Below are 25,952 nucleotides of genomic sequence, written 5' to 3'. Positions count from 1 at the left end.
GAAGACAGGTTAATAAGCCCCATACACCTTCAGGAGGAGACAAGGATTGCTAGGTAGTGATTAGAAGAAAGGGAAGATTTTTTAAAATCTACCTGTGCATTTTTTATAATAGTCTGACCTATAGCAGGGAACTCAGGATGGGGGAGGGGGCGTGTCACCAACACATGGGGGCCTTCTCTAAACTCCACATGTACCCACCAGCTCTCAGGACGAGAGTCTAATACACCCCTCAGGGAGAAAAAAGGGAATAATCCTGTTCTTCCACATGAGAATCTCTGCCATGGTAAACCCCTCTAACAGTACATGAATGTACATGGATGCAGGGTACCACATTCCTTGGCTGTGTTGGGGTGAAAAGTTGAAAGAATAAAAATTTAAATAAAACAAAAAATATTTTAAAAACAAAAACAAGCACAACCTCGCAAACCACCATACACCTTGCATTTGGCTGGTATTTCTGTATTACAATACGCTCAGTTTGGCAATGTGGCCAACTAATCACTGAGTCTCAGAGGATCCGTGGAACTCCTGTAGGGTCCAGTAGTAGGGGTAGAAGGCTCCAGGTCCCTAGCCTGACTTTATCTGCCTGTTTAACATACTGGACTTCTGCTGCTGCTGCTGCTGCTAAGTCGCTTCAGTCGTGTCCAACCCTAGTCCTCTTTAAATAGGGAAATTCCCTGGTGGTCCAATGGGTAAGACACTGTTTCCACTGCAGGGAGCATGGGTTTGATCCCTGGTCGGGGAATCCTGCAAGCTGCATGGTGCGACCAAAAATATAAATTCATGAAACACAAGATAGGCCATGTGTGTGTGCTCAGTCGTGCCCAACTCTGTACGACCCTGTGGAGTGTAGCCCCCCAGGCTCCTCTGTCCATGGGATTTTCCAGGCAAGCCTACTGGAGTGGGTTGCCATTTCCTCCTCCAGGGGACCTTCCCAACCCAGGGATCAGACCCAGGTCTCTTGAGTCTCCTGCACTGGCAGGCAGATTCTTTTATCACTGCACCACCTGGGAAGCCTGGCAAAGCACATCAGAACCTTCAAACAAGCAAACAAACAAAAAAGTTTGAAACTCTTTTGGGATAACACTGCAAAGCAAACAAATTCGGGTCAGAAATCACTATCCAAGTTGCCAAATCACTCAGTCCTTTTAGAGGTGAACCCAGACCATGACCTCAGCCATCAGAAATCGGAAGCAGGTCTGTGTCCTCTGGAGGTTTTCGGGGACACTCATACCTGATAACATCCAGGAACACATCCGTGTAATAGACCTTGCCATCCACGCTGTCATAGTCCAGGGAGATGACATTGTTGAGCTCAGGGACTGGTACGTGCACATCCGTGTGGTCGCTGGTGTCCAGGGAGATACGCCGGATAGAGCCGCGGCTGGAGAAGAGCAGGTATGTCTCAGGAGAGGGATCACAGGTCTTCCCATCTCCCTTCAGCTGGATGCCGGTGGGGCAGGCACAGGAAAAGCCCGAGGGCCGGGGCAGGCACAGGTGAGAGCAGCCACCGTTCCTGGGTCCGCACTTGTTCACACCTGGTGATGAAAGAGAGAAAGGCGCGAGTTTTGACACCCGGCCTGGAATACGGTCTAAATCTTAACCAAGGCACGGGTTTTCTCGTGCCTTATGGTCTACTGTTCTGCATAACAGGATTTGGTGCCTGGCAGGGATGAGCTGGAAGGAGCAGGGGTGTCTCCAGGAGCCCTTAAAGGGGACAGCACCCTGCCGTGGGCGTACGCAGTACCCACTGCACCCAGAGGGAACGCAGCCTGATCCTGGAGGAGGGGCTTAGGCAGGTCCCTGTCCCTCTGGTTGTAAAGGCATCTCTCTGCTCTGGATAGATCTCTGATGCTGAGACGGCCCCAGAGAGTCAGAGGTCTCTGGCTCATAGCCCTAGGGGTCTTCTCACCCAGGGGCTGTGCCCGATCCACAGCCTGGATGTCCATGAGGCCTGGCAGGTTGGACCTCACCAGGATGACGTTGCTGCCAGTCCCCTTGTCGGCACGGTGGATGCTACGGGTCTGCCAGTCAGTCCAGTAGATATAGGCGCCGAGCAGGGTGAGGCCATACGGGTGCTGGACAGGTGATACCAACGTGTGCCGATTGGCCCCGTTCAGATCCGCAGCCTCGATTCGCTGTGGAGGAAGGACAGGGTACCGGCGGCTGTTGGGAGGCCGGGAGCCCTCAGCGGAGACTCCACGGCCCTCCTATGCTCTCAGGCTCTGCAAAGGAGCAGGAGCGGGACCCCACCTCGGTGTGGGCATCAGCCCAGAGCAGCTGGGAGCTGGCCTTGTCCACAGTCAGTCCATTGGGCCACCCGAGGTTGCTGTTGATGAGCACGGTGCGGTCGGAGCCGTCCATTCCCGACCGCTCCAACTTGGCATGCTCCCCCCAGTCCGTCCAGTACATGAACCTGGGCAAGAAACGGTACCAGCTGGTTACTCTCACAGTTCCCATACCCTGGGAGGCCTCACAGTACACCAGACACTGTGAAAAGCATTTACACGCACAGACCGGGCTTGTTTAACGACTACAGGGTTTCACATTTGCCAGACGACAAAGTTCCGGAGACCGGTTTTGCAATCATGTGAATGTATTAACACTACTGAACTGTACACTTGAAGACAGTTAAGATGGTAAATTTAATGCTATGCTTTTCACGATTAGAAATACAATATTTCCAGGACTTCCCCAGTGGTCAGTGGCTAAGACTCCGTGTTCCCAATGCAAGGGGGTCTAGCTTCAATCCCTGGTCAGGGAACTAGATCCCACATGCCACAATTAAGACCCTGCACAGCCAAATAAATATTTTTTAAAAATAATTAAAATATTTAAAAAACTAAAATAAAAAAAATTTTTTAAGTACTTCCCAGCATTATCTCACTTAATCCTCACAAGGTCCACAAGGCATGCATTTCATTATCACCTCCATTTTACAGGTAAGGAATCTGAGGACCAGGCATGTGTGCTAAGTTGCATCTGTCGTGTCTGACTCTTTGGGACCCTATGGGCTGCAGAAGCCAGACTCCTCTGATCGTGGGATTCTCCAGGCAAGAAGATTGGAGGGGGCCCCACTGGACGACCAGGGAGGTTAAACATTGAACCCAAAGTGACAGATGCAGCTAATAAATGGTGGAAAAATTTGACTTCTGGATTTCTGATTCCAGGGTTCATACTTTGAACCTCTACGCTACACTGCCACCCTGAAGGTCATCACAAGGGAGAGGAAGCGCCCCCGGGAGGTCAGACTCGGTGCTCCTGCAAGGCGGGCGTGCTCGTCCTGCCGCCTGGGGCCCCGGAGCCGCTCTCACCCCATCTCGTGGTACAGTACGATGGCGCGCGGGCTGTCAAGGTTCTGCCACACCAACACCTTCCGCATGGACCCGTCCAGGTTGCCCACTTCGATCCGGTTGGTTCCCGTATCTGTCCAGTACACTTTCCGGCCGACGGCATCCACCGCGAGCCCGTCTGTGGTCTGCAGCCCTGCAGGAAGTCAGCAGAGCTCACTGGCTCCTGCCTTAAGACAGACGGGCCCTCTCCCCAGCCCTGCAGGCAGACAGGCGGGCCCAAGGCTGCAGCCAGGCCCACCTGTGGTGACGAGGTCCTCCTGCTGCGAGCCATCCAGACGGGCACGGCTGATCCTGTGCAGCGTGCTGTCGGACCAGTACACTTTTCCTGGAAAAGGAAGGCACGGCTCAGCCCAGACCTTCATCCCTCCCCGCCTCCAAAGGAACACACACTGCTGACTCGTGTTCTGAGACGCCTGGGCATGTCAGAGCGCCCTACATCCCCAAGGAGAGGAAATCAAGGGGAATACAGAAATAGTATAACAGCACAGCCCTTGGCAGAAGATGAAGAACGTGGCCCCCAACCCCATGCCCTCATAACGAAAGAGCAAGTGCTACAGACACGGGCAGGGGTTGTGCCAGAGGGAACGGGAGGCCCCTAGGCTCTCAGCAGGAGGCAAAGCTGGCAGCAAACAGGGCACCCGTTGCTATGGGGGCCAGGAGAGCAGGGAGGACCACGCAGACCTTCCTGGGGATCCACTCCAATGGCAATGGTGTTCTTCATGGTGATGTTGATGGGTACCACCACGTCGGCAAAGTAAGGGATGTCCAAGGAGACCATGCGGATGTCTATCCTCCTGGCGAAGATGAGGAAACTGTTCATGCCTGCCCAGGTGCGGAGAGAAGGAAAGAGGACAGTCATCCTAGCACAGCCATGAGAGGATCTGGAGCAAGGCAAGCTGAAGTTCATGCTTTCTGTCTCCATTAGTTTCTAGTTGTGTGATCCTGAGCACATTATTTAAATTGTTTAAGCCTCAGTTTCATCATCTGTAAAATGGGGACAATAACAGGGGGTGCTGTAGGGATAAAAGATCAATACAGAAAAACCCTTAGCATCGGGTCTGATTCATAGACACAGTTCTTTATTAGTATCACAAAAGTGAATCTCTTTGAAGTTTAAAAAACTTCATGTTAAGTGAAAGAGGGCTTTGCCCACAGCCTGGGACAATTCAGAGCTCCTTTCTCACTCAAGTTCCCTAGGAAGTTAGGGTTCAAATGTAGCCTACTACATAGCATCTCCTAGGGAGAAACATCAGCTTCCAACACTTGGGCAGCCAGCTCCTGCTTCTGAGACCTTTCAGTTCAGGTTATCATGAAGGTTGTGCTGATCGTGCCTACTCACACAAGTGCCATTTCCAAAGGAGGTACCATTACCTTGTAGTTTATCACATGTTCTAGTATTTATTATACCAATTTGGGGTAGATGGAACTATAGTGATTTATTCTAACCAAATCAGTATATTATGACAGTTTCCCAACAGAGAAAAATAAAGTGTCTGAGAAAGGAGCATCTTTTTCTAATGTGCATGAAGATGCCATGAGACCTAGCTGGACCCTGCTTCTAATCCTGTCTGCCTGTTCCCCTGCATCTCTTTTTTTTTTTTTTAAAAAAAAGCTTTGTCTTGCCCCTAAGCCTCTAGAAGCTTAGGTTCCTCAGGCCACACTGGAGTCCACTTGCGAGGAAGGAAGAGAGTCACTGCCCCTTCCCAGAGAGGCTCTAGCCAGGTCTGTGATGCCCAGACCTACCTGGTGAGCAGGTCTTGCCATCAGGCATCACGTTAATGCCTGTGGGGCAGGTACAGCTGAAGCCACTTGGGTTTGGGGACCGAAGACACAGGTGGCTGCAGCCGCCGTTCTCCGTCGCGCATGGTGTGGACACTGGGTGGGAGGAGGGGGTCAATGAGAAGGACCGTGGCCGAGGGAAGCCAAGGAGAAGCCAGTGTGGGCCAAGGGCTGGTCACCTGGGGGCCGCCGGCGGTGGAAGACGTGGATGTCCATCAGGTTCTCCAGGTTCTCCTGCAGGGTCTCCCGGTCCAGCCCTGTCAGCCGGTCAGCACTCTGGATACTCTTGGTCTGCCAGTCGGTCCAGTAGATGCGCTCCCCATAGAGGGTCAGTCCAAACGGGTGGGGCAGCTGGCTTCCGATCAGGACCTGCCAGGGTCCCCACGCTTATGTCATGTCATGCCCCAATCAGGTCTGACAGTACAGAGCAGGCGTCAAGGGCGCACTCTGCCAGTACCACCTGCTGTGTGACCTTGGGTTAGAGCTGGTTATAAAATCTCTCGAGGCTTGGTCTGCCAATCTGTGATAGCATCGTGACAGTGCCTGGTTCCAAGGGTTATGTGATGATTCTAAGAGATCATGTATTATTTACATAATCTCGAAGAATCTCTGTACAAGTGACTTACTAATTACAAAAGGAGAAACAGCAACTTCACAGGGGACACCATCTTCACCACACAATCAAAGCTGGTGACTTCCCTGGTGGTTCAGTGGTTAAGACCTTACCTTTCAATGCAGAGGGCATGGTTTCAATCCCTGGCCAGGGAACTAAGATCCCACATGCCTTGTGGCCAAAAAACCAAAACATAAAACAGAAGCAATATGGCAACAAATTCAATAAAGACTTTTAAAATTGTCCACATTAAAAAAAAAATCCTAGAAGAAAAAATTGGTATTGCAATGATGAGACGAGCTGACATCTGTGACTACTAATAAGACATACGGAGAACTCAGGACAGGACTTAATGTGGTATTCCTGCCCCAGATGTATAATCTGAATCTGATCATAAAGATACGCCAGACAAATTCAGGGACATTCTTCAGAATAACTGGCGTTTATTCTTTAAAGACACAAAGATCAAGAAAGATAAAGAAAAGCTGAGTAAATGTTCCAGATTAAAGAGACATCATGACTAAAAACAATTGTAATCTGGAGCTGGACCCTAGACTAAAAAAAAAAAAGTTATAAGGATATTATTGGGGCAATTGGTGGTGACACTGAACACGGGCCCGGATTAGACAGTAATATTGTGTCAACGTTAAATTTCCTGATATTGATTACTTAACTGTGGTTATGTAAGACTGAGTTCTTGTTCTTAGGAAATATGCATTGGACTATCAGGGGTTCAGGGCAGGATGTCTCCAAGTGGAATCTCAGATGGTTTGGAAAAATAATGTGTGTGTGTGCACGTGTAGAGAGAATAAGAATGGTATAACCATGTGGTAAAATGTCAGTTATTGGTTCTTTTGACTATTCCTGCAGTTTGTTAAGTTGGAAATTAAACCAAAATTAACAAAGAGAGAAAGAGAGAGAGAGGTCATGGGCCCAGTATGCGACTGGTGATAAAATAGCATTCATGGTGATGGTTATTAGCAAAGCACTTATACCCCAGCCCACAAGCCACACAGTCCCCAGTTCCCTTTTATCATCAAGGAGCAGGGACCCCAGGCTCGAGAGTGCAGCCACAGTCTCAGAGAAATAGCATTCACCCCAGACTGGGTCTCCCCTAGGCCTCCCCGGGTCCCGTCAGCAGCCAGCCAGGAAGCCCTGTCGGGGAGGCGGTCAGGGCTGTGGGAGGATGCCTCCGTGCCACGCGTACCTTCCTCTTGCTGCCATCGAGTCCGGCAAACTCAATCGTCTTCATGCCGGCATCAGCCCAGTAGAGCCGCTGGGACCCATAGTCGATGGCTAATCCATTAGGCCAGGTCAGATTGGAAGAGATGATGACCCGCCGGCCTGAGGCATCCATGCCAGCTCGCTCAATCTTGGGACTTGCACCCCAGTCCGTCCAATACATGTACCTGGGCAAGGGAAGGGAGGTCTTACAAGCCTTCCAGTTTCTACCCAGTGGGGATTCAGGGTTCCCAGGGCTCGAGGGTTTCTACTCGCAGTGGCTGCCCCAGCCTCTTGCCTCAGTTTCCAGCTCCCTCCTGGGTTCAGAGCTGTCTCTGAAGGTCTTACATCTTATATCACTACCAAAAACCACCAAGGGTCTTAAATGTTTCCTTGACTGGATGGGTTAAAGAATTGTGGTACGTCAACTTAACAGAATTCTATATAACCATCAAGAAAAGAAAAAAAATCTACTGATCAAATGGGAGGATATCCAAGATACATAGCCAAGTAAAAAAACCAAGTTACAGACACAGTATGTTGTCAAACGAAAACCACCACCACCACCACATGTATGCATACACGGGGAAGAAAATCTGGAAAAACTGCCCTCAACTGTTAACAACAGTTATTGTTGGAGAGTGACATTGGGGAGAATCTTCTCTCTTGATAAACTTTTTAAAAAACCAATGGCTTACTTTAGTAAGCAGACCAAAAAACCAAAAAGAAAAAAGAAAGAAGAAAAAATTTTAAAATGAAAAAGATTTCCTTGGCCATGAAGGAGACCAAGCATCCTTGGTCATGATGCTCTGAGGTTTATACAGCTGCTCTTGCTTCCTCGGTGTGCCTGTAAGATCTAGCCTCTCTCCCTGACCTCCAGACTCTCACTCTAGTCCTCAGATCTGGGGGTGGGGGGAGCTTTTTCCAAAGGGGCAGGCGCTCACCCGCCCATGGGCTCCACCACAATGTCCCGGGGACGATCAAGGTTCTCCCAGATGAGGACTGTCCTCATGCTGCCGTCCGTGTTGGCCACTTCAATCCGGTCTGTCCCTGCCAAGAAGTAGGTGTGGGCAAAGATATCAACTCTCATCTGGGTCATTCACCCTCTTACCTTCTATGCCCAGCACGGAGCTTGGTGTGCTATAAATCCTCAAAAATACTTTGTGATAAAAGCAATGAAAATGGAGGGACCTGAATTTCAAGAAGAAATTCAAGGAACTGATTAGCCCCCCTTCTTGGAAGACTAAGGCTTCTTCAACCCAAGTAACCCATTCTGTTCTATAATTTAAGGCCATGCTTCTCAAACTTAAATGTGCCTAAGAACGAGAAGAGCTTGTGAAAATACAGATTCCTAAGCCCCAAAGATTCTGACTGAGCAGGTCTGGGGTGGGGCCCAGGAATCTGCATTTCTAACAAGTTCCCAGGTGATGCTGACGCTGCTGGTCCAGGGACCACACTTTGAGTAGCTCTCATTTAAGGCACTCCTCCTGCCTCCCACACTTAGCTGCCTAATAGCAAATGCCTCTTTCACAAAGACAGTGATGGAAGGAAAACCATAGGGTGTAGGTTTCTTGTCTGAAATGCCTCAAAACATTCTCAAGCATCAGCTGCACAGCCGAAGTAGCCGCCACTTGAATGGCAAATGCCAAACCCTCAGATATGAGCTTCTAACTTCAGTTCTGCAGCAGCCCAACCACTCCTGACCGACCAAGGAACTTCAGGTCAAGATGGAAATGGTCTAGGAGGGGCACGAGGTCCTTTTGAGCTGAGGCCAGGGTTTTAAATAAGAAGATCCCAGAGTGTCAGGCCACACGTGTCCTCTATATACCTGCATCTGTCCAGTACAGCTTGTTGGTGACCCAGTCAATGGCCAGGCCTGCTGGGCTCTCCAAACTGGTATCCACCACCACCTAGGCAGGAAGCAAGACTGTATCACCAACTGGACTTGCGCCCCGGCTCTGGGGCCCACATGCCAGCAACTGGCAGGCTGGCAAAGGTCTGGGAGGCCCTTCCAGGGAGAGGGTGAATCCCACACCGCCCGCCCTGCCCTCCCCGTGGGCCCGTGCCCCACGTCCGGCCCTACCTCCTGCCCTGTTCCATCCCACTTGGCCCTGCTGATGGTGTCAGTGCTGACGTCTGTCCAGTACACGTGGTCATCCCGGGAGTCCCAGTCAAGGGCCACAGCGCTGCGCACGTCAGCCAGTGGGATGACATCGTCGGACAGGTCCTCCGTGTCGAAGCTGATCCGACGGATGTCCATCCTTCGGGCAAAAAGCAGGAACTTGTCAAGACCTGATCAAAGGCCGAAAGGGGTCTTCTTTTAATGCTCTAAATCCAGTAACAGTGACAGACACAGACGCTCGCCTACGGGACATCTGGTTCAGCCACACTTCCTGGGGTCTGCTGCCCTATGTCCCCTATGCTTCACACCTCAGACCGCCTCTGAGCACTGGGCGGCCTGTGCTGGCACCATCAGACTTGAGGAGCCAGTGGAATAGACGCCATCAGGGCCCAGATGGGCATCCTGTTTAAGTGTCTGTCAGCTGCATCTCAACTCTCCTCTGCTCTGACTTCGCTCAGCCTCACCTAGTGGGCTGGGCTAGATCCCTGTCAAGCCCCCACCCCACCTCTCTGCCTTCCACGTCTGCTTCAGGACTTGTGCTCCACTCCATGGTCTAAGACCCCTTCCTCTATGCTCTTCGTGGTTCGGGCCAATAATGACTATTGCACCCTACTCCTTGCCGGGCACTGAGCTTCCTGCTTCTCTTGCCTTGTCTCCTTTACCCTCCTAACAGTCCTTTGTGGTTCACGCTATTCCTATTCTCATTTTCTGGATCAACGACCCAGAGGCTAACAGGGGCCCAGGAACTGGCCCAGGATCCCACAGCTACCAAGCACCGGAGCAGGGGACTTGAACTCAGGTCTGAGTGCAAAGGCGGAGTTCTGGCCACATTCCCATTCAGCATTTTCCCAGCTCTTCTCCATCCCCTGCCCCTATTCTGGTCTGTCTGAATATTTCCCAGTTACTATTCTGCTTTGAAAGGCACTTCCTGCGTCACTTTATCAACTGAACTTCTTTCAGGGGAAGTTCCTTGCATCTCATCAAGACCACATGGGAAGAGCTGGGCACAGGAGGATGCAAGGAAACAAGGTTCTCAATCAAAGTGTGTTGAATGACGCCCCCTCTGTTCCCTGGACTAGTTGCCCTGATTCCACTCTCTGGAAAGGACCTAGGTCCTGAGAGAAATTTGATTTTCACCAGAGAGAAGTGGGGCGGCGGGCACACAGCAGTAACAGAAGAGCCGTGATGCGTGAGGCATCTCCCCAGCCCCTGGCTGGGTGTGCCACCCATCTGGATCACTCCTCTCTGGACTATTCTCAGGAAAAAAGTTACCTGTGCCTCTGAGCTAGACAAGGCCACCGTCTCAAGGCAATATACCTCAGGAGCTCAAAGAAAGCCAAAGGAGCAGTTCAGGGAGCCCCCAGGGGACGCTTTCACTCACTAGACACTTATCTATCCTGGGCCTCTGTATACAGAGCATCATCAGATGTTTTTATCTTACTCTCTCGTTTAGGGCTGAGACAGTCTTTAGGGTGATGCTAAAGGTAAAAGTGAAGCCGCTCAGTCGGGTCCAACTCTTGGCGACCCCATGGACCGTAGCCCACCAGGCTCCTCCATCCATAGAATTTTCCAGGCAAGAATACTGGAGTGGGTTGCTGTTTACTTTTCCAGGGGGTCTTCCCAACCCAGTGATCAAACCCGGGTCTCCAGCATTGCAGGCAGACACTTTACAGTCTGAGCACCAGGGAAACTCCGAAGGTAAAGAGCTAGGAAACCGCTCCCTTGCTGTCTGGAAGGGTCTGGAGCCCTCCTGCTGCCTAGAGACAAAGCACCCTGGGTGAAATGACCCACAGGCCGGTTTGCAGGGGCTCATGCTTGACTCTGTGGTATCCCTGCGCCTTCAGGGATGGGCGCTGGGCCCTCAGCCCTCAGCTGTGACCGGGGAGCCCTCAGCGCCTGACCTTCTTCCTCTCCAGGGGCTACCTGCGGAGCTGGCTCCTCCCCTCACCAGGCAATTCCCAGACTCCTCCCCCTTTGTTCGCTCCACCCGCCCTCACAAGGCAGGTCCACGGAGGCGGGGCCCCAGACCCACTTACTCTGGGCACAGGCGTGGCTGCTGATCTTGCGGAAGCCGGTGGGGCAGGCACAGGTGTAGTTCTGTCCACTGGGCAGACACAGGTGGGTGCAGCCTCCATTGTTGTCCCCACAGCGGTTTTTCCCTGCTCAAAAAGCCCAGAACGAGAGGGTCAGGTAAGGCCAAAGGTTGGCAGAAGGGGTCCCAAGGCTAGTGAGTGGGGGTTTAGCAAAGGCATGATCTTCCTGAAGGAAAAAACTATGTCTTCTTATTTTGTATATCTGCCCCCACCTATGAGCAGAGTGAATGCCTGATACACAGGAAAAGTTTGCATGAATTAAATGGGGATAGCAAAGCGGAATGTCTTTCCTAAGTCTCCACGTTGTACCCTATAAGTCCAGCAGAGGGCGGAATGAGTCGACATCAGCGCCAACCTTAAATTTCCTTGCTGGAAACCCTGGCAACTGTTGACAGGTGCAAGGAAGGTTCTCGGAAGCACTGGAGGCTCACCAGGCGGGCGTTGACTTTTTTACCTGCAGGCTGGCGCTGGGGGTGCAGGGTGTGGATGTCCATGGGGAAGTGGAGTTTGTTGCGAATGATCTCCTGGTTCTTGCCAGTAAATTTGTTGGCACTATTGATGCTCTTGGTGTGCCAGTCTGTCCAGTACAAGCTGTCTTCAAACACCGTGATGGCAAAGGGATGCGGGAGGCCTGGGGAAAGTCCAGGAGGACCTCAGTCTACACATGGCCTGTCCGGCCGGCCCCTGGGCCCAGGCCTGGCAACGGTACAAATCTCACCCTCTGCCAAAGGCTTCTGGGGGCTGGGACAGGCTAAGCAGGACGAGAGATGAAGGACAGTGAAGGAAGGGCCTCACCCTGGCTAATGACAGCCTTGCGGTGACTCCCATCCAGATTGGCCCTCTCAATGACGTGGTGCTTAGCGTCCACCCAGTACATACGGCGCCCGGCATAATCGATGGTGAGGCCGTTGGGCCAGAAGAGATGGGTATCAGCGATGATGCGGCGGCCAGAGCCATCCATGCTGGAGGCCTCGATGCGGGGGGTGTTGCCCCAGTCTGTCCAGTAAATGGTCCTGGGAAGAGAGAAAAGGACATTGAGAGGCAAGCAGTAGAAGGCAGGTAAGGTACCCAGCGTCAGGCAGGTCTCTTATCGATTTCACCCAGGGGACTCCAACTGGTAGGAAATACATTCTCCTGGGTTTACAGAGCATTTTTCAATGTTTGAATTCTTTATTATTATTAAAAAATTTTTGGCCACATCGCGTGGCATGTGGATTCTTAGTTCCCTGACCAGGGATCCAACCTATGTCCTCTGCATTGGAAGTACAGAATCTTAACCACAGGAACACCAGGGAAGTCCCTCAATGCTTAAATTTAAATGTCTCTAGACAAAGAACGTATTCATTTAACAAAAAAATTTTGGAGTGTCCGCTATGAGATGAACATATCTATCTTTTGGCATTGAGAGCATGGCAGTGAACAAAACATAAAAATCCTGACCTTGTGAAACTGAAAAAAATACTAGTGGGATACTACTTAGGACAAGCATTTTCTTCTTGCTCACAGTCTCTACCTCTGCCTTTTATAATTTTCACACACACACACACACACACACACCATACATCACACACACACACACTGTTTCTAAAAGAGCTAATCTATAACGGTAGGATCTTAGAAGACACACCTCTCAATTGATTGCACTTAATTTTTAAAAGCCAGAGGCAAAGAACTTCCCCTACAAAAGACCTTTCTTCTACTTTCTTCTAATAATAAAATTATTGATTTTTATTAATTAGCTCAACCCTATAAACTAATAACAAAAATACGAAACAGCTACCACTTATATAATGTATGTCATGCCATTTAAAATGCATCACATCATTTCATCTTCACACAGCTGTGAGGTAGGTATATTTTTATCACCAGTTTAGAAATGAGTAAAATGGAAGCCTAGAGAGATGAACTAGCCTAAGGCCATACAGTCAGTTACCGAAGAGCTGGAAACCCAGGTGCGTCTGGGTGCAGAGCCAAGGCTGTGAACATCACACTGTGAGGTCCCCCCGCCCCCCCAGTAAAGTCTGGCCCGGGTGGTGGAGGAATGTCCCTAAAGGTTGTGAGAGGATGTGGTAGCTGGAGTCCCAGCTCGCTCACCCCTCCATGGGGTGCAAGGCGATGGCCCTGGGCTTCTCCAGGTTTTGCCACAGCAGCACCTTCCGGTGGGCCCCGTCCAGGTTGGCCACCTCAATCCTTGAGGTCCCCGAGTCGGTCCAGTAGAGTTTGTCATGGACCCAATCCACAGCCAGGCCCCCTGGTGGAAAGAGGCCGTGCAAAGAGAGTCAGGGGTTCAGCCAGGGCCCCTCTGTGCTACAGAAACAAGGGCAACTCTTGCACGAAGCTGTTTCTTGGGCAAGGCACTCTTCTCACCATTTTACAAACACACGTTTTACCTTGAATCGTCACAACTCTGTGAGTTAGGTGCTATAACAATCCCCATGAGGATGAAGAAACTGAGGCAAAGAGAACTCAAGTAACTGTCCAACGTCGTGCATTTCCTCCTCTCAGCCGATCATACTCCACTTCCGGAATCCTAGCTCCCTGACCCCCACTGGCCCCGGGGTTTGTAATTTGTGCCTCAGGGTTTTACATAGGAACATCATCAGTTCCATAAGCATCTGAGTCAAATGTGCTTAACCAATACCAAATTCTAACCCACTTCCCCTGCTCGTCGAACGGCCTGAGATGGCAGAGTGAGCTACTGTTTTTCTAATCTGCAAACATTTGGATGCTATCTATCTGGGTCCCTCAGAATATTCCTAATACGAAGTAACCAAAATGAAAGTCAGAATTAGATGGGATGCCAGGCTGATAGAGAATTACACCTGTCATCCACAGATCTCTGGTTTCAAATGGTTCCATTCAACGAAATGGTCTCAGTATTCTCACTGATCGAGCTCAATACCGAGCAAATATTACAAATCTGAGCCTATAAAATGAATGTAGAGTAATGAACACTGTCTGTATTAGAGTTCCACGCAAGGTTTCACCGTGAGATGTTCTGCTGCCTAAAGGTTTGTGGCCACTAACGTGTTCCTTCCTCAGTGGTTTTGCACATGGTGCGGCCCTGCCCCTCCCCACGGGGCCTCGTTCCTTACCTGGGCTCTCCAGCCCTGTAGACACAACCTCCTCCACGTTGCTGCCGTTGAGGTTAGCACGGAGGATCCGGTCCAGGGTGACGTCGGACCAGAAGACAAGCTCGCGCCGGTGGTGGAAGTCCAGGGCGATGGCGTTCTCCAGGTTGTTGAGCAGCAGCGTGTACTCGGAGCGGTGCGGCAGCACCTGCCGGATGTCGATGCGATTGGCGAACAGTAGCACAGGCTCCGGCCCTGGGACGTGGCATAGAAATGGGGCCCCCACTAGGCTCCAGAGCTGCCCCCTGGCAGCCATCAGCATGCACCCCCCCCCCCCCAGCTCCAAGGGGCTCCCTGGCCCACTAGGGCATGTCCCAAGCTGTCAGCATCCATCATTAAGAGAAGACTGGCAGCCTGCAAAGCGTACATCTCATCCCATTCTTGGGGCCCAGGATTCAACTCACAACTCCATTTTATTGCAATGGAAACATCTCTCTGGAACGAACTTATGGTCCCCGGGGAGGAAGGATATAGGGAGGGAATAGTTAGGGAGTTTGGGATGAATATGTACATGCTGCTCTATTTAAAATGGATAACCAACAAGGACCTGCTATATAGCAGAAGGAACTCTGCTCAATACCACGTGGCAGCCTGGATGGGAGGGGAGTTTGGGGGGGAATGGATACATGTACATGTATGGCTGAGTCCCTTTGCTGTGCACCTGAAACTATCACAACATTGTTAATTGACGATTTTGCTGTTCAGTCGCTCAGTCGCACCTGACTCTTTGCGAACCCATGGGCTGACGCACGTCAGGCTCCCCCATCCTTCACCATCTCCCAGAATTTGCTTACTCTCATTAACTGGCTACACCCCAATATAAAATTAAAAGGCAAAAAAAAGAAACATCTCTCTAACTCTCTACCCGTCTCCAAGCACCAGAGCCCCTGGCTGCCCTGCTCAGCCCTCTGCCCACCCAGCCGAATGCCAGGCCCCGCCCCCCTTACCCAGAGCCTTGCAGCTGCGCCGGTCAGGCCGGAGTTCGTAGCCCGCTTCGCACCCGCACTGGAAAGCCCCCTCGCTGTTGGTGCAGCCCTGGCTGCAGTACCCCTCCTCGGCACATTCGTTCACATCTGTGACGACGGAGCGAGGGCAGGAGATCTCGGTTCTGCCGTCCTCCAGCCCCACCTCGCAGGCTGACTAGCTCTCTCCTGCCCACACACCCTCCTACGTCCCAGGTCCAGCGGGAAGACTACAGAGCAAGTGGTTAAGGGCTTCGAGCTGGGCTGGGATCCCAACTCTGTCATTCATCGGCTCTGCGACCTTCAGTAACTGATAACCTCTCTGAGCTTTCACTCCCCACCCCCACCCCCCGCCTTCGAAAGGAGACGGACAACAATCCCCAGCTCCCCGGGCTACTGAGATGATGACACACGGTCACGTCTCTCAGAGGCCTGACCCACGGTTGACGCAGCCGCCCGGCCCTGCTCCTGCCCGGGGGGCCCCCGCTTACCCTGGCAGGTGCGGCCGTCCTCGGTGAGCCGGTAGCCGGTGTGGCAGGTACACTGCACGGCCCCCCGCACCATCTGGCACTTCTGGGCGCAGCCGCCGTTGTTAACACTGCAGTTCTCCTCACCCGTCCGGGGCCCTGTGCCAGCCAAGCCAGAGATGGGAGTTGAGCCCGGAATCCTCCCCCAGACGGCCAACTTGGCATTCCACCTGGGCCACGAAGAACAGCTCCCGGGGCTGCACGCGTCCCTGGGGCGGACTCTCTTGAAGCAGATGGGTGGGGCGCGGCCACAAACCATGGGCCGGCACACCCGGGGAGCGGGGTGGGGACACTCACGGCAGTTCTGCTGTGGGCTCTCATCGCTGTTGTCCCCACAGTCGTTGACCCCGTTACACAGCTTCCTCTGCCCGATGCAGCGCCCGTTCCAACACAGAAACTGGTCCGAGGCACACTGGGGGCTTCCTAGAGAGGAAGATGGGGAGGGAAGGAGAGCCAGGTCAGCGCCAGGCAGGGCTGACGGGGCTTGGGTCAACCAAAAAAAGATGGGAGCCTGTCATTTTCTAGGGCGAGCTGGAGACAGAGGAGACTCAAGGTCGGAGGGTCGGGGTCCAGGGCAGAAAACAGCTCAGACTGGGCTGTCTGCATGCGAGCTCTCCCCAGGACAGCACAGTGCCACGGTGAGATGGGACGCGGGGCAGAGTGAGGGAGCCCACGCATGTGTCCGGCACCTGCGCGGCTAGGGGAGGGGGCGTAGGGCTGTCAGCTGTAGACCAGTCCTTGCTTGTGAGGCCAGAGCAACAGAGCACGGGCTGCATGTGAGTAAGAATGTGAGGCCACTGAAACTCCCGGCCCTGATACTGTGTTCCAGGCCGTGAGAGCGAGGGTCAACAGATAAACCTGATTTGACACTGGTAACCGAGACGAGCAGGAAAAATCCAGGGCAAGACCTGATGAAAGCACCACGCTGGCCCAACTGGAGAGGCAGCAGTAACACCCTCTTCCCAGCTCCTTCCTCCAGCCTGACTATGGGTTAAGGGGCCTGGGGCTCTCCAGGGACACTCTACCTGTGTTCTCACAGTTCTCTTCATCGCTGTTGTCCGCACAGTCGTCCTCCCCATCACAGCGCCAGGACAGACGGACGCAGCGGCCTGACCGGCAGCGGAACTGTTCCGCCGTACACACCGAGGTGGCTGGGCAAAGCACAGGCTGATGAAAGGTTGACCCCGCTTTAGCCCGAAGCCCCACCCTGCCACCCCAGGCTGCACTTTATGCCAGCACCCACTCCACTTTTCTTTTTTTCCTAAGATTTATTTTTTTTTGATGTGAACCATTTTTCTTTTTTTGGACCATTTTTAAAGTTTGTATTGAATTGTTACAATGTTGTTTCTGTTTTAGATTTCTTGGCCAGGAGGCAAGAGGGATCTTAACTCCCTAAACAGGAATCAAACCGGCACCCCCTGTCTCAAACCGGCAACCCCCTGTCTTTGAAGTTAAATCTTAACTACTAGACCACAGTGAAATCCCTTTGACACTCTTCTTGACACCAGTGTCACAGATCTGATCCTCACATCTCTGTGAGGATCAGAAGGTGTCTTTTCCTTGACATTTTACTGCCATCTGCTGGAAAACTGCCATGATGACTATATAAATCTAGAGAATTATAGAATATATAAGTCTATTGTGGGACTGGCATTCTTTGGACCTAGTACCTTTGTGCAGTGCCCAACCTACACAACTGTACATGGTGGACCTGTCTTAACTATCCTGGAGCTTTATCAGAGGTGGCCTCTCTGCTTCTGGCCCAGAGCTTGGCACTGCCCCCCACTCACTGCAGTTGCGCTCATCAGACTGGTCATCACAGTCCGCGTCGCCGTCACAGCGCCAGCCCGCATTGATGCACAGGCCGCTGTCACACATAAACTCGCCAGAGCGGCAGGGCTGGTGGGAGGCTGGGGAGACATGCCAGGCTTCTGTCTTTAGCCAGTCCGCGCAAGCAGTGTCCCACGGTGGACCAGCAAGTCACAGCCCCGGAGCCCCGGCTCCTCCATGTTGACCCCGTAGGGAACCAGGGGCTCTAGAAGTTCCTCTCCTGAGCTCCTGCCCCAGCTGGCCTCACCCCCGCCTCCCCCAGGAGCTCCTCCCAGCCTGGCCTCCCCTCCTCCACCCCGCTGGCCAGAGTGCTCACAGCAGTCAGACTCGTCAGACCAGTCTCCACAGTCGTCATCGCCATCGCAGTGGTAGATGTCGAGGATACAGCGGCCGTAGGCACACTGGAACTCCTCCAGGTTGCAGGGGGGTGCTGGCACTGCTGAGGCTGCAAGGAGGACAAGGCGGGGAGGGGCACGCACTCAGGCCCCCTCCAAGGGGCCAGGCGTTCAGACACAGAAGCCGAGTTAACTCGGGCATGGCCCTGATACACGCCCATATGCCAGAGGACCAAAGGGAGGCCTCCCTTCTCACCTGGGGCACTTGTTCCCTCCCGGCCCCGCCCAGGAGGAGCTGTTGCCTAAGAACCCACCCTCCCAGCCGGCCCCGCGCTGTCCTTTCACTCCTCGGCCTGGCCCTCAGCCCACCGATTGGCGCCCTCTGCCCCCAGCCCAGCCAGGCAGCCTGCGTCCCGGGGCCACTCACGACAGCTCTCCTCGTCGGAGCCGTCTTTGCAGTCGGTGTCTCCGTCGCAGTACCAGTGCTCAGCAATGCAGCTTCCATCGCTGCAGCGGAACTCCTTGTCCGAGCACTTGCGCATGTCTGGGGGCGGGGCGGGGGGGACACAATGGGAGAGCAACCCTGCAGGAGCCCCACCGGGAATCCTCCCTGACTCCCATCCTCGCTGCCCCCCTGGGAGTCTGACCCAGGCCCTGCAAGAGTCCGCGGGTTCCGCATAGGCTCCTGAGGGGAAAGAAGAGGCCCCAGAGAGACTGGCCTCAGGCTCCCGTTCTGTGGTCCCTGGGGTGTCAGCCCCGTCCCGTTCTGTGGTCCCTGGGGTGTCAGCCCCGTCTTCCCGTCCTTCTCTCCTCCAGCTGCTCCAGACACCCGGGCAGTTCAAGGATTGGGCAGTGCTAGGGCCCCTGAGGCTCCTGCCCCTGCCAAGGCCAGGCCACCCACCAGCCTCCCTGCCCGCCCCCCGCCGCCCCCCGGGAGCACCGCTCACCACACTGCTCATCGCTGTTGTCGCCACAATCATTGTCGCCATCGCAATGCCACAGACTGCGGATGCAGTAGCCGTTCTGGCAGGGAAACTCGTCCTCCTCACACTCCCGGGGGGCTGTGGGCACAGCGGTCAGGCTGCTGCAGGCCGGGGAGGGGAGGGGGGCCAGCGCCCGGACTGGTGGGGCAGAGCAGCTCCAACGCTGCCCTAGGGAGCCGGGAGCTGGCTGTCCCCTACCCCCCGGGGGGGGGGGGGGGTGCTTAGATAAGCCGAGAGAGGAGGTGGAAGGACAAGAGCCAAAGACCACGGGCTGGGGCCTCGTTTTCTTTTTATTTATTTATTTATTTTTAATTTATTTAATTGGAGGCTAGTTATTTTACAGTATTTCAGTGGTTTTGCCATACATTGACATGAATCAGCCATGCATGTATGTAATACACCACATTAACAAATTGAAAGATAAAAACCATATGATTATCTCAATAGATGCAGAGAAAGCCTTTGACAAAATTCAACATCCATTTATGATAAAAACCCTCCAGAAAGTAGGAATAGAAGGAACATACCTGAACATAGTAAAAGCTATATGTGACAAACCCACAGCAAACATTATCCTCAATGGTGAAAAACTGGGGCCTCATTTTCTTTTTGAAACGCCTTTCCCAGCCAAGCCCAGTGGAAGCCGCCCAGCCCCGCCCAGCACTCACGACAGTCCTGCTCGTCCGAGTCATCCTCACAGTCGTTGTCCCCATCGCACACCCAGGAGCGGCGGATACACTTGCCGTTGTCACAGTGAAAGTCGAGAGGGGAGCAGGTGGGCAGCTCTGAGCCCCGGGAAGGGGAGGGAAGCAGGGGTCAGTGCGGGGCACTGACTCAGAGGCAGGCCCCATCCTCCCCTCTGGCCCTGTCTGAATTGCGGTCCCCCCTCACTGCCTCCTCCAACTGCCCCCGGGCCCCACTAACAGAGAAGCAGGCAGAAAGCAGCCAAGAGGAGAGAGCTTCCTCGGGGAGCAGTGGTCAGGGGTTCACAGGACAGAAGGGTCCGAGGAACCACCAGGAAAGCAGTGAAGGAAAACATGAAGAGAAACAAATGTATTTCCCCCGCTTCCTCCTATTAAATGATGACTGACACGCCTGGGCTCGATGTCAAGTTCTAGAACTCATTACTTTTATCACACAAGCCAGATACCCTCTCTTAGCTCCAGGTTCTTCCGACTGTACAATGGGGATAATTATAATTGACTCAGAGAGGCCTTTTAAGATAATGCATATGAAAGTGCTCCATGAAAGTGAGCCATTTACCATCATCGCAATTAGCTAAACTGGTTAGGGGTAATAAGGTCCAGGCTGTAGCTTCACTCTTATGAGACTAATTAGCCTCCCTCAGAGGTAGGTCTGCAGGGGTGGGGGCCACACCCTGGAACCCAGAGAAGTAACTGGCTCAGGAGCCATATTGCTACATATCCAAGACATGTATCCAGGACACCCTAGCCTGTTGTGTGTTATTGCACTAGGGCAAAGGGGAGACTTAACAAGAATATAAAATTTCTCACCAAGTTTATGTTATTTAAAAAGGTGTTGGGGTGGAGAGGGAGGTGGGAGGGGGGACCGGGATGGGGAATACATGTAAATCCATGGCTAATTCATTTCAATGTATGACAAAAACCACTGCAATGTTGTAAAGTAATTAGCCTCCAACTAATAAAAATAAATGGAAAAGAAGAAAAAAATAAAGAAAGAAAGCCCTCATGCAGCAGCAAAGACCCAGCACAGTTAAGTAAATAAACTAATTTAATTAAATCTTTGTTTATAAAAAAAAATAAAATAAAATAAAAAGGTGTGATTACACAGAATACACCAACGTAAGAAACAAATACTCTTCATCCACGTATAGTGTGCACATTTAAAAATGTAGAAATATGCAACACAAATACACATGCACACAAATACAGAGATCTATTCAAGGCTGTTTTTTTCCTACGCTTGTTTCAAAGTGGTTTAGTAGCTATGTTGGGTGCACTCAGTCGCTCAGTTGTGTCCGACTCTTTGCGACCCCAGGACTGTCGGCCAGGCTCCTTTGTCCATGGGGATTCCCCAGGCAAGAATACTGGAGTGGGTTGCCATGCGCTCCTCCAGGGGATCTTCCCAATAACCCAGGGATCGAACCCAGGTCTCCCACATTGCACACGGGTTCTTTACCATCTGAACCATCAGGGAAGCCCAAGAATACTGAAGCGGGCAGCCTATCCCTTCTCCAGAGGATCTTCCCAACCCAGGAATCGACCTGGGGTCTCCTTCATTGCAGGTGGATTCTTTACCAGCTGAGCTACCATTTAATGACTATATGCGTGTGGAAATATGGGAAATACGGGAGAGTTAAAGTCATACACACTGTGAAGAAACCTCCCACCTGTGCATATCTGTCACCCTCCCAGGAGCCCGGGGCGGGGGGGAGGAGTTCTTACTACATCCGTCCTCATCGCTGTGGTCCCCGCAGTCATTGTCTCCATCACACTGCCACTGCGCAGGGATGCAGGTACACTCTCCAAGGGCGCTCACCGCACACGTGAAGTGGCTCCGACCACAGGCACACTCGGGACTGCTGGCCAGTCCTGGGCAGAGAGAAGAGCAACCAGTGAGGGCTCAGTCCCAGCCCACCAAAATCCATTCCGGGGTTGGGGGGCAAGGTAGAGGCGCCAAGTCTAGGGGCGCTGTTACCTAGGAGGTCAGGGAGACGACTGCAGGGAGATATGGATGACGTCATGGTGCCTTCCCCCTCCTCTAGGCACAAATGGTCCAGAAGATACCCTCTGACTTTGGGCTCACAGATGGCCCAGGTCTCCCCTCTATGACAGGGTTTTCTGCACACCCGCAAAGGCCCAGAGACGACACCAGTTGCAGGGCTAGTGGTCCTGAGGAAAGGGAGCCAGGGAGAGGAGGACGATGCACAAAGGCTTCCAGGCCCTTCCCTCCAAAACCAGGCGGCGTTATGGATGCTCTCGCCTCTATTCAGGAGGGGGACACTGAATTAAAATGCTGGAGCCCCTTCTGGGGATAAGAAGTCACACCGGGGAGCAGGAAGCAGCAGACACTTCTGGGAGTCCTACAGTCAGAGCGCACCTCTAACAAGGGCGACCAGGAGAAGGGGGGACGGGGTGGGGGATGGGGGGGACCAGGCTGCCTTGGGGCAGAGCGACTGCGGGGTGGGGGCTTCCTGTCTGTGGGCCTGGCCACGGCCTGGAGGAAGGATGGCAGGGGCCGCCCCGCCCCCAGCCCCCGCAGCACGCAGCTGGGCTTCCCTATTGAGCATCCAGCTATCTGCCTGGCCAAGTCCCATGACCGGCCGCTGCGCCCCCTCCCCAGCGTGCCCAGCAGGATGCCCTGGGATGGCGTGTGAATGGCTCGGTGCCCCCGCTCCAGCCTCAGCTGGAACAAAGGGTTCTGCCAGGGTCACTCTTCCCCGCCCCCCCAGCATTCATCTAACCCGCTGGGCTGCTGCAGCTGGGAAGGACGGGGCCACTCTCCCTTGCTCATCTCCCCCACTTGCTTTCTTCTCCTTGTCCTCCCCTCCGCTGGGCGCTGCCCTCGGGCTGGGCTGGAATGGGGAAGGAGTCAGCTCCCAAATGCCACCCTGCTTCCTTTCCTATTTCCCGGGCCCAGCGTCCCTCTCTTGGCTCATCTCCTTGACATCCATCCTCACTTCACATTATGTTCCTCGGGCCAGCTTTAGGGTTCAGGGCCCAGAATGAAAGGGTGGATTGCTGTTCCCACCAAAAGCAAAGGACTGCTGTTCCCAGACCCCTCCCTCTCCACGTCCACCCCCCAGGACAAGTATAAGCAGAAAGCAGGGGTCCCTAACCTGCAGATGGATGGGGGGGCGGGGACAGCCAGCCTTTGTGATCCGTGAACCTCTGGCAAAAGGTATGTTTCTGGAGTGAAGGACCATAGCTTTCACCCCACCTTCAGCAAAGGCCTTGCCCTCGCCTTCCACATGCTAAGGGAATTGGCTGCCCTAGAAAAAATGCAGGATTTCCTGCAGAAGCCAGAAGAATCCATCTGAGAGAAGCTGTATCTCTACTCCAAGGCCAGCACGCCTGTCTCTCCAGGTCTCCCTGCAAGTATAGGATGGAGGATTCTTCCCAGGCAAGCACCGAAGCCCCAGTCCCCTCCTCTCTGGCCTGTTCTGAGAACACTGAGAAGGAATGGGTTTTTGGGTGTTTTTTTCACTCAGACCCTGGGCACGAGAGCCTGAGAAACTTTTCTAAGTGTGATCAGCTCATCACAGCTATAAGCACTGCTTTTGGGGACTCCAGCTGGCATGAAAGAGCAATAACTAAGTATTCCAGAGGACTCCATGCCATGGGGCTCACCAAGACACTGACCCCCTTCGCGGGGAGGAATGATGAAGAGGAAGAATAAGCTGTCACAGTGGTTCCCAGTGAAGGATGTTTTTTCTCCCTGGGGGGCATTTGGCAATGTGTGATGACATTCTTGGTTGTAACTGGTGACGCGGATAGAATTCAGAGGATAAAGGCCACAGATGCTGCTAAATATTCCACAATGTACAAGACAGGTGCCCCCAAACAAAGAAGTTATCTGGCCTAAAATGTCAATGGGAGGTTGAGAAATACCGCTAACCCCACAGAGCAGGGAGCAGGGCCACACCACGGAGGCGATCAGGGCAAGGGGATGACCAGAATGGACAGGAGAAGGCACGGGAGAGAGGGGAGGAGGAAAAAGCTCTGGACCTGCAGCGGACAGAGCTGGGTCCCCCTGACCAGCTGCCCTACCTTGTGTTAAGTACCACAGCCCCCTTAGCCTGGTGTATAAAAAAGCCAGAGACTTGGATGAGAGGATGAATGTGGGAGAGGCTGATTCATGCCTGGGCACGCCAAGGATGCTCCAGAGGCGCAGGCTGGCGGTGCGGGGATGTGAGGATTTGGGGGCTAGCTTTTTTTCCTAAAAGGCCTTGATGCTAAGAACCTGAGTACCAGGATCAAGCACAGCGGCATCTCAGGCTACCTGCAAATCAAAAGAAATAAAGGCTAGTGGTTAAGAATTTGCCTGCCAATGCAGGGCAACGGGTTCGATCCCTGGTCCAGGAGGATCCTCCCATGAGGCGGAGCAGCTGGGCCTGTGCCAGAACCACTGAGTCCACACGCCTAGAACCTGTGCCCTGCAAGAGAAGCCAGCGTGCTAAGAGGCCCACGCATCGCAAGGAAGAGTAGCCCCCGCTCACAACTATTAGAGAAAAGCCCCCACACAGCCAAAAATAATAAATTAATTAATTAATTTTTTAAAAAAAGGAATTCAGTAGGTAAAGAAGAGCCTTCAGGGGATTTTTTTTTTTTTAAGCCTCCCCAACCCCCTTTGGCTGAGTGATAGCAGAAGTCCTGAGTTCCCCCTGCAGACTTTGAAACAAAGCATTCCATCCGGTGGGCATCAAGTTGGTTGTTGAAAAGGCACGACTTCCTGCCTGTCAGAGCAACATCTGAACGTCGGCATGTGAAGGTCAGGCAGCCGGCGACAGGCAAAGTCTTGGCTTGGGTGTTCATACAGTAAACAGACACATTATCCTCCAAGACTCAGCTCTTCTGGACAACTGTTGCCCCTCTGGGATCCTGGGAGGTGGAATTCTGCCTTTTCACTTGAGTCCTGGCTGTGATCATAAAGGACAGCTTTTAACCCTTTTTAACTAAAAGAATGGTGAGTGAAGAAAGGAAACAAGTGACTGCGGGTGGCAAGACGCGGTCTTCATTTCAAGAACTGTTCAGTTAGAGCACTCCCCTGGGCTTCTGGCCTTGAACACTATTTCCCAGCCACACTGCAAGTCTACTTTGGCCATGAAGGGGATGGGACCTTCGATTTAAAGCTGTTCAACAAGGAAAAGACCTCTTCCCAAAGTGTTCACGATCCCTGATCATCCGATAATCCAGCTTTTAGGATACATGTTATTGTGCTCATAGGGCCTTCCTAGGAGGCTAACTCAAATCTCAGCCATGTTACCTACCACTTTCTCACTGCTTTCTTCAGGAAAAAAGAGACATCCACCTGCTTACACTACCAGATACAGTGGGACATGTTAGAGAACATAGATTCCAGTTAGAGAGGCTGGAGTTCAAGTCCTGGTTCTACCGCTAACTCTACAACTTTGAGAGAGTTAGTGCATTCCAGAGTCTCAGTTTCCTCATCCATAAAATGGGAATAACAATAGTTTTACTGCAAAGGGTTTTGTAAAGGTTAAATGAAATAATCTGGGACTGCCCTGGTGGTCCAGTGGCTCAGACTCTGCAGTCCCAGTGCCAGGAGCCTGGGTTTGATCCCTCGTCAGGAAACTAGATCCCACTGCACAACTAAAGAGCCCATGGGCCACAACTAAGACCCGGTGCAGCCAAATATATAAATAAATGCTTTTTTAAAAATGTTTTGAATTTTAAAAATCCATGCAGACTTCTTAGCACAGGGCCAGCACACAGCAAAAGCTTTATAAAAATACAGCCACCACTCACTGAATATTTACCATGTGCTCTCTAAATACTTCTCTAAAATACTTTTCTCATGCTACATCACTGGAGGCTCTCAACAGTCTTGGGAGGTGTCTGTGATTATTATCACCATCTTACAGGTGAGGACTCTGAGATCCAGGGAGGAGAAGTCTGTTGACAAGTCATACAGATACTAAGGGCTAAAGCCAGCACTCACACACAGGCAGGTCAATTCCAGACCCTCTGCTCTTAATCCCCTCATGATACTGCCTCCCAATACGTGGGATTGCTATGAGTTTCCAAACCTCTGAGATTCAGAAAGGGAATTGGTAATACTGGGATTTCCGGATCCTTCTTTCTGCATTCTCATTCAGCAAATGCACAGTGAGTTTATGGATTTCAAGCAGTGACCTCTCCTTTTGGCTACTGCCAAGGCTAAAGGTTCATTTCCCTTGCTCTAAGGTCAAGTAGCGAGGCAAGCAGAGTATGGAACCCTAGTCCTTTAAATGAGCGCCTCAGTATTGGTGTTGGTCTGGAAAAGGACAGGACTTCACACA

General features: G+C 52.5%; 1 protein-coding gene across 2 annotated transcripts in view; it reads right to left on the bottom strand.

Annotated features, from left to right (window-relative positions):
- The window catches only part of LRP4 (LDL receptor related protein 4), a 52,241-nt gene that overhangs the window by 17,342 nt on the left and 8,947 nt on the right, over positions 1–25,952 (bottom strand). Inside the window, exons 1-28 of one of the 2 annotated variants that reach the window (XM_070473086.1) lie at positions 21,629–22,017; positions 21,376–21,522; positions 19,618–19,734; positions 18,914–19,027; positions 18,394–18,510; positions 17,948–18,076; positions 17,592–17,711; positions 16,827–16,952; positions 16,099–16,224; positions 15,766–15,900; positions 15,260–15,385; positions 14,277–14,507; positions 13,276–13,432; positions 11,977–12,194; positions 11,636–11,812; positions 11,125–11,247; positions 9,050–9,258; positions 8,795–8,876; positions 7,911–8,016; positions 6,953–7,154; positions 5,312–5,501; positions 5,097–5,228; positions 4,035–4,175; positions 3,592–3,678; positions 3,315–3,486; positions 2,254–2,416; positions 1,913–2,138; positions 1,235–1,538 (exon numbers count right to left, since the gene is read on the bottom strand). In XM_070473086.1, coding sequence (XP_070329187.1) covers positions 1,235–1,538; positions 1,913–2,138; positions 2,254–2,416; positions 3,315–3,486; positions 3,592–3,678; positions 4,035–4,175; positions 5,097–5,228; positions 5,312–5,501; positions 6,953–7,154; positions 7,911–8,016; positions 8,795–8,876; positions 9,050–9,258; positions 11,125–11,247; positions 11,636–11,812; positions 11,977–12,194; positions 13,276–13,432; positions 14,277–14,507; positions 15,260–15,385; positions 15,766–15,900; positions 16,099–16,224; positions 16,827–16,952; positions 17,592–17,711; positions 17,948–18,076; positions 18,394–18,510; positions 18,914–19,027; positions 19,618–19,734; positions 21,376–21,522; positions 21,629–21,674 — 4,223 coding nt within the window. In that variant the 5' untranslated portion in view covers positions 21,675–22,017. Of the gene's footprint in view, positions 1–1,234; positions 1,539–1,912; positions 2,139–2,253; positions 2,417–3,314; positions 3,487–3,591; positions 3,679–4,034; positions 4,176–5,096; positions 5,229–5,311; positions 5,502–6,952; positions 7,155–7,910; positions 8,017–8,794; positions 8,877–9,049; positions 9,259–11,124; positions 11,248–11,635; positions 11,813–11,976; positions 12,195–13,275; positions 13,433–14,276; positions 14,508–15,259; positions 15,386–15,765; positions 15,901–16,098; positions 16,225–16,826; positions 16,953–17,591; positions 17,712–17,947; positions 18,077–18,393; positions 18,511–18,913; positions 19,028–19,617; positions 19,735–21,375; positions 21,523–21,628; positions 22,018–25,952 lie in introns of those variants that run through there. The other variant, XM_070473085.1, reaches the window with a different exon arrangement.

Source organism: Odocoileus virginianus, chromosome 10 (genome assembly GCF_023699985.2).
Source record: "Odocoileus virginianus isolate 20LAN1187 ecotype Illinois chromosome 10, Ovbor_1.2, whole genome shotgun sequence".
NCBI lineage: Eukaryota > Metazoa > Chordata > Mammalia > Artiodactyla > Cervidae > Odocoileus > Odocoileus virginianus.
This window is presented reverse-complemented; position numbering and strand designations above follow the sequence as displayed.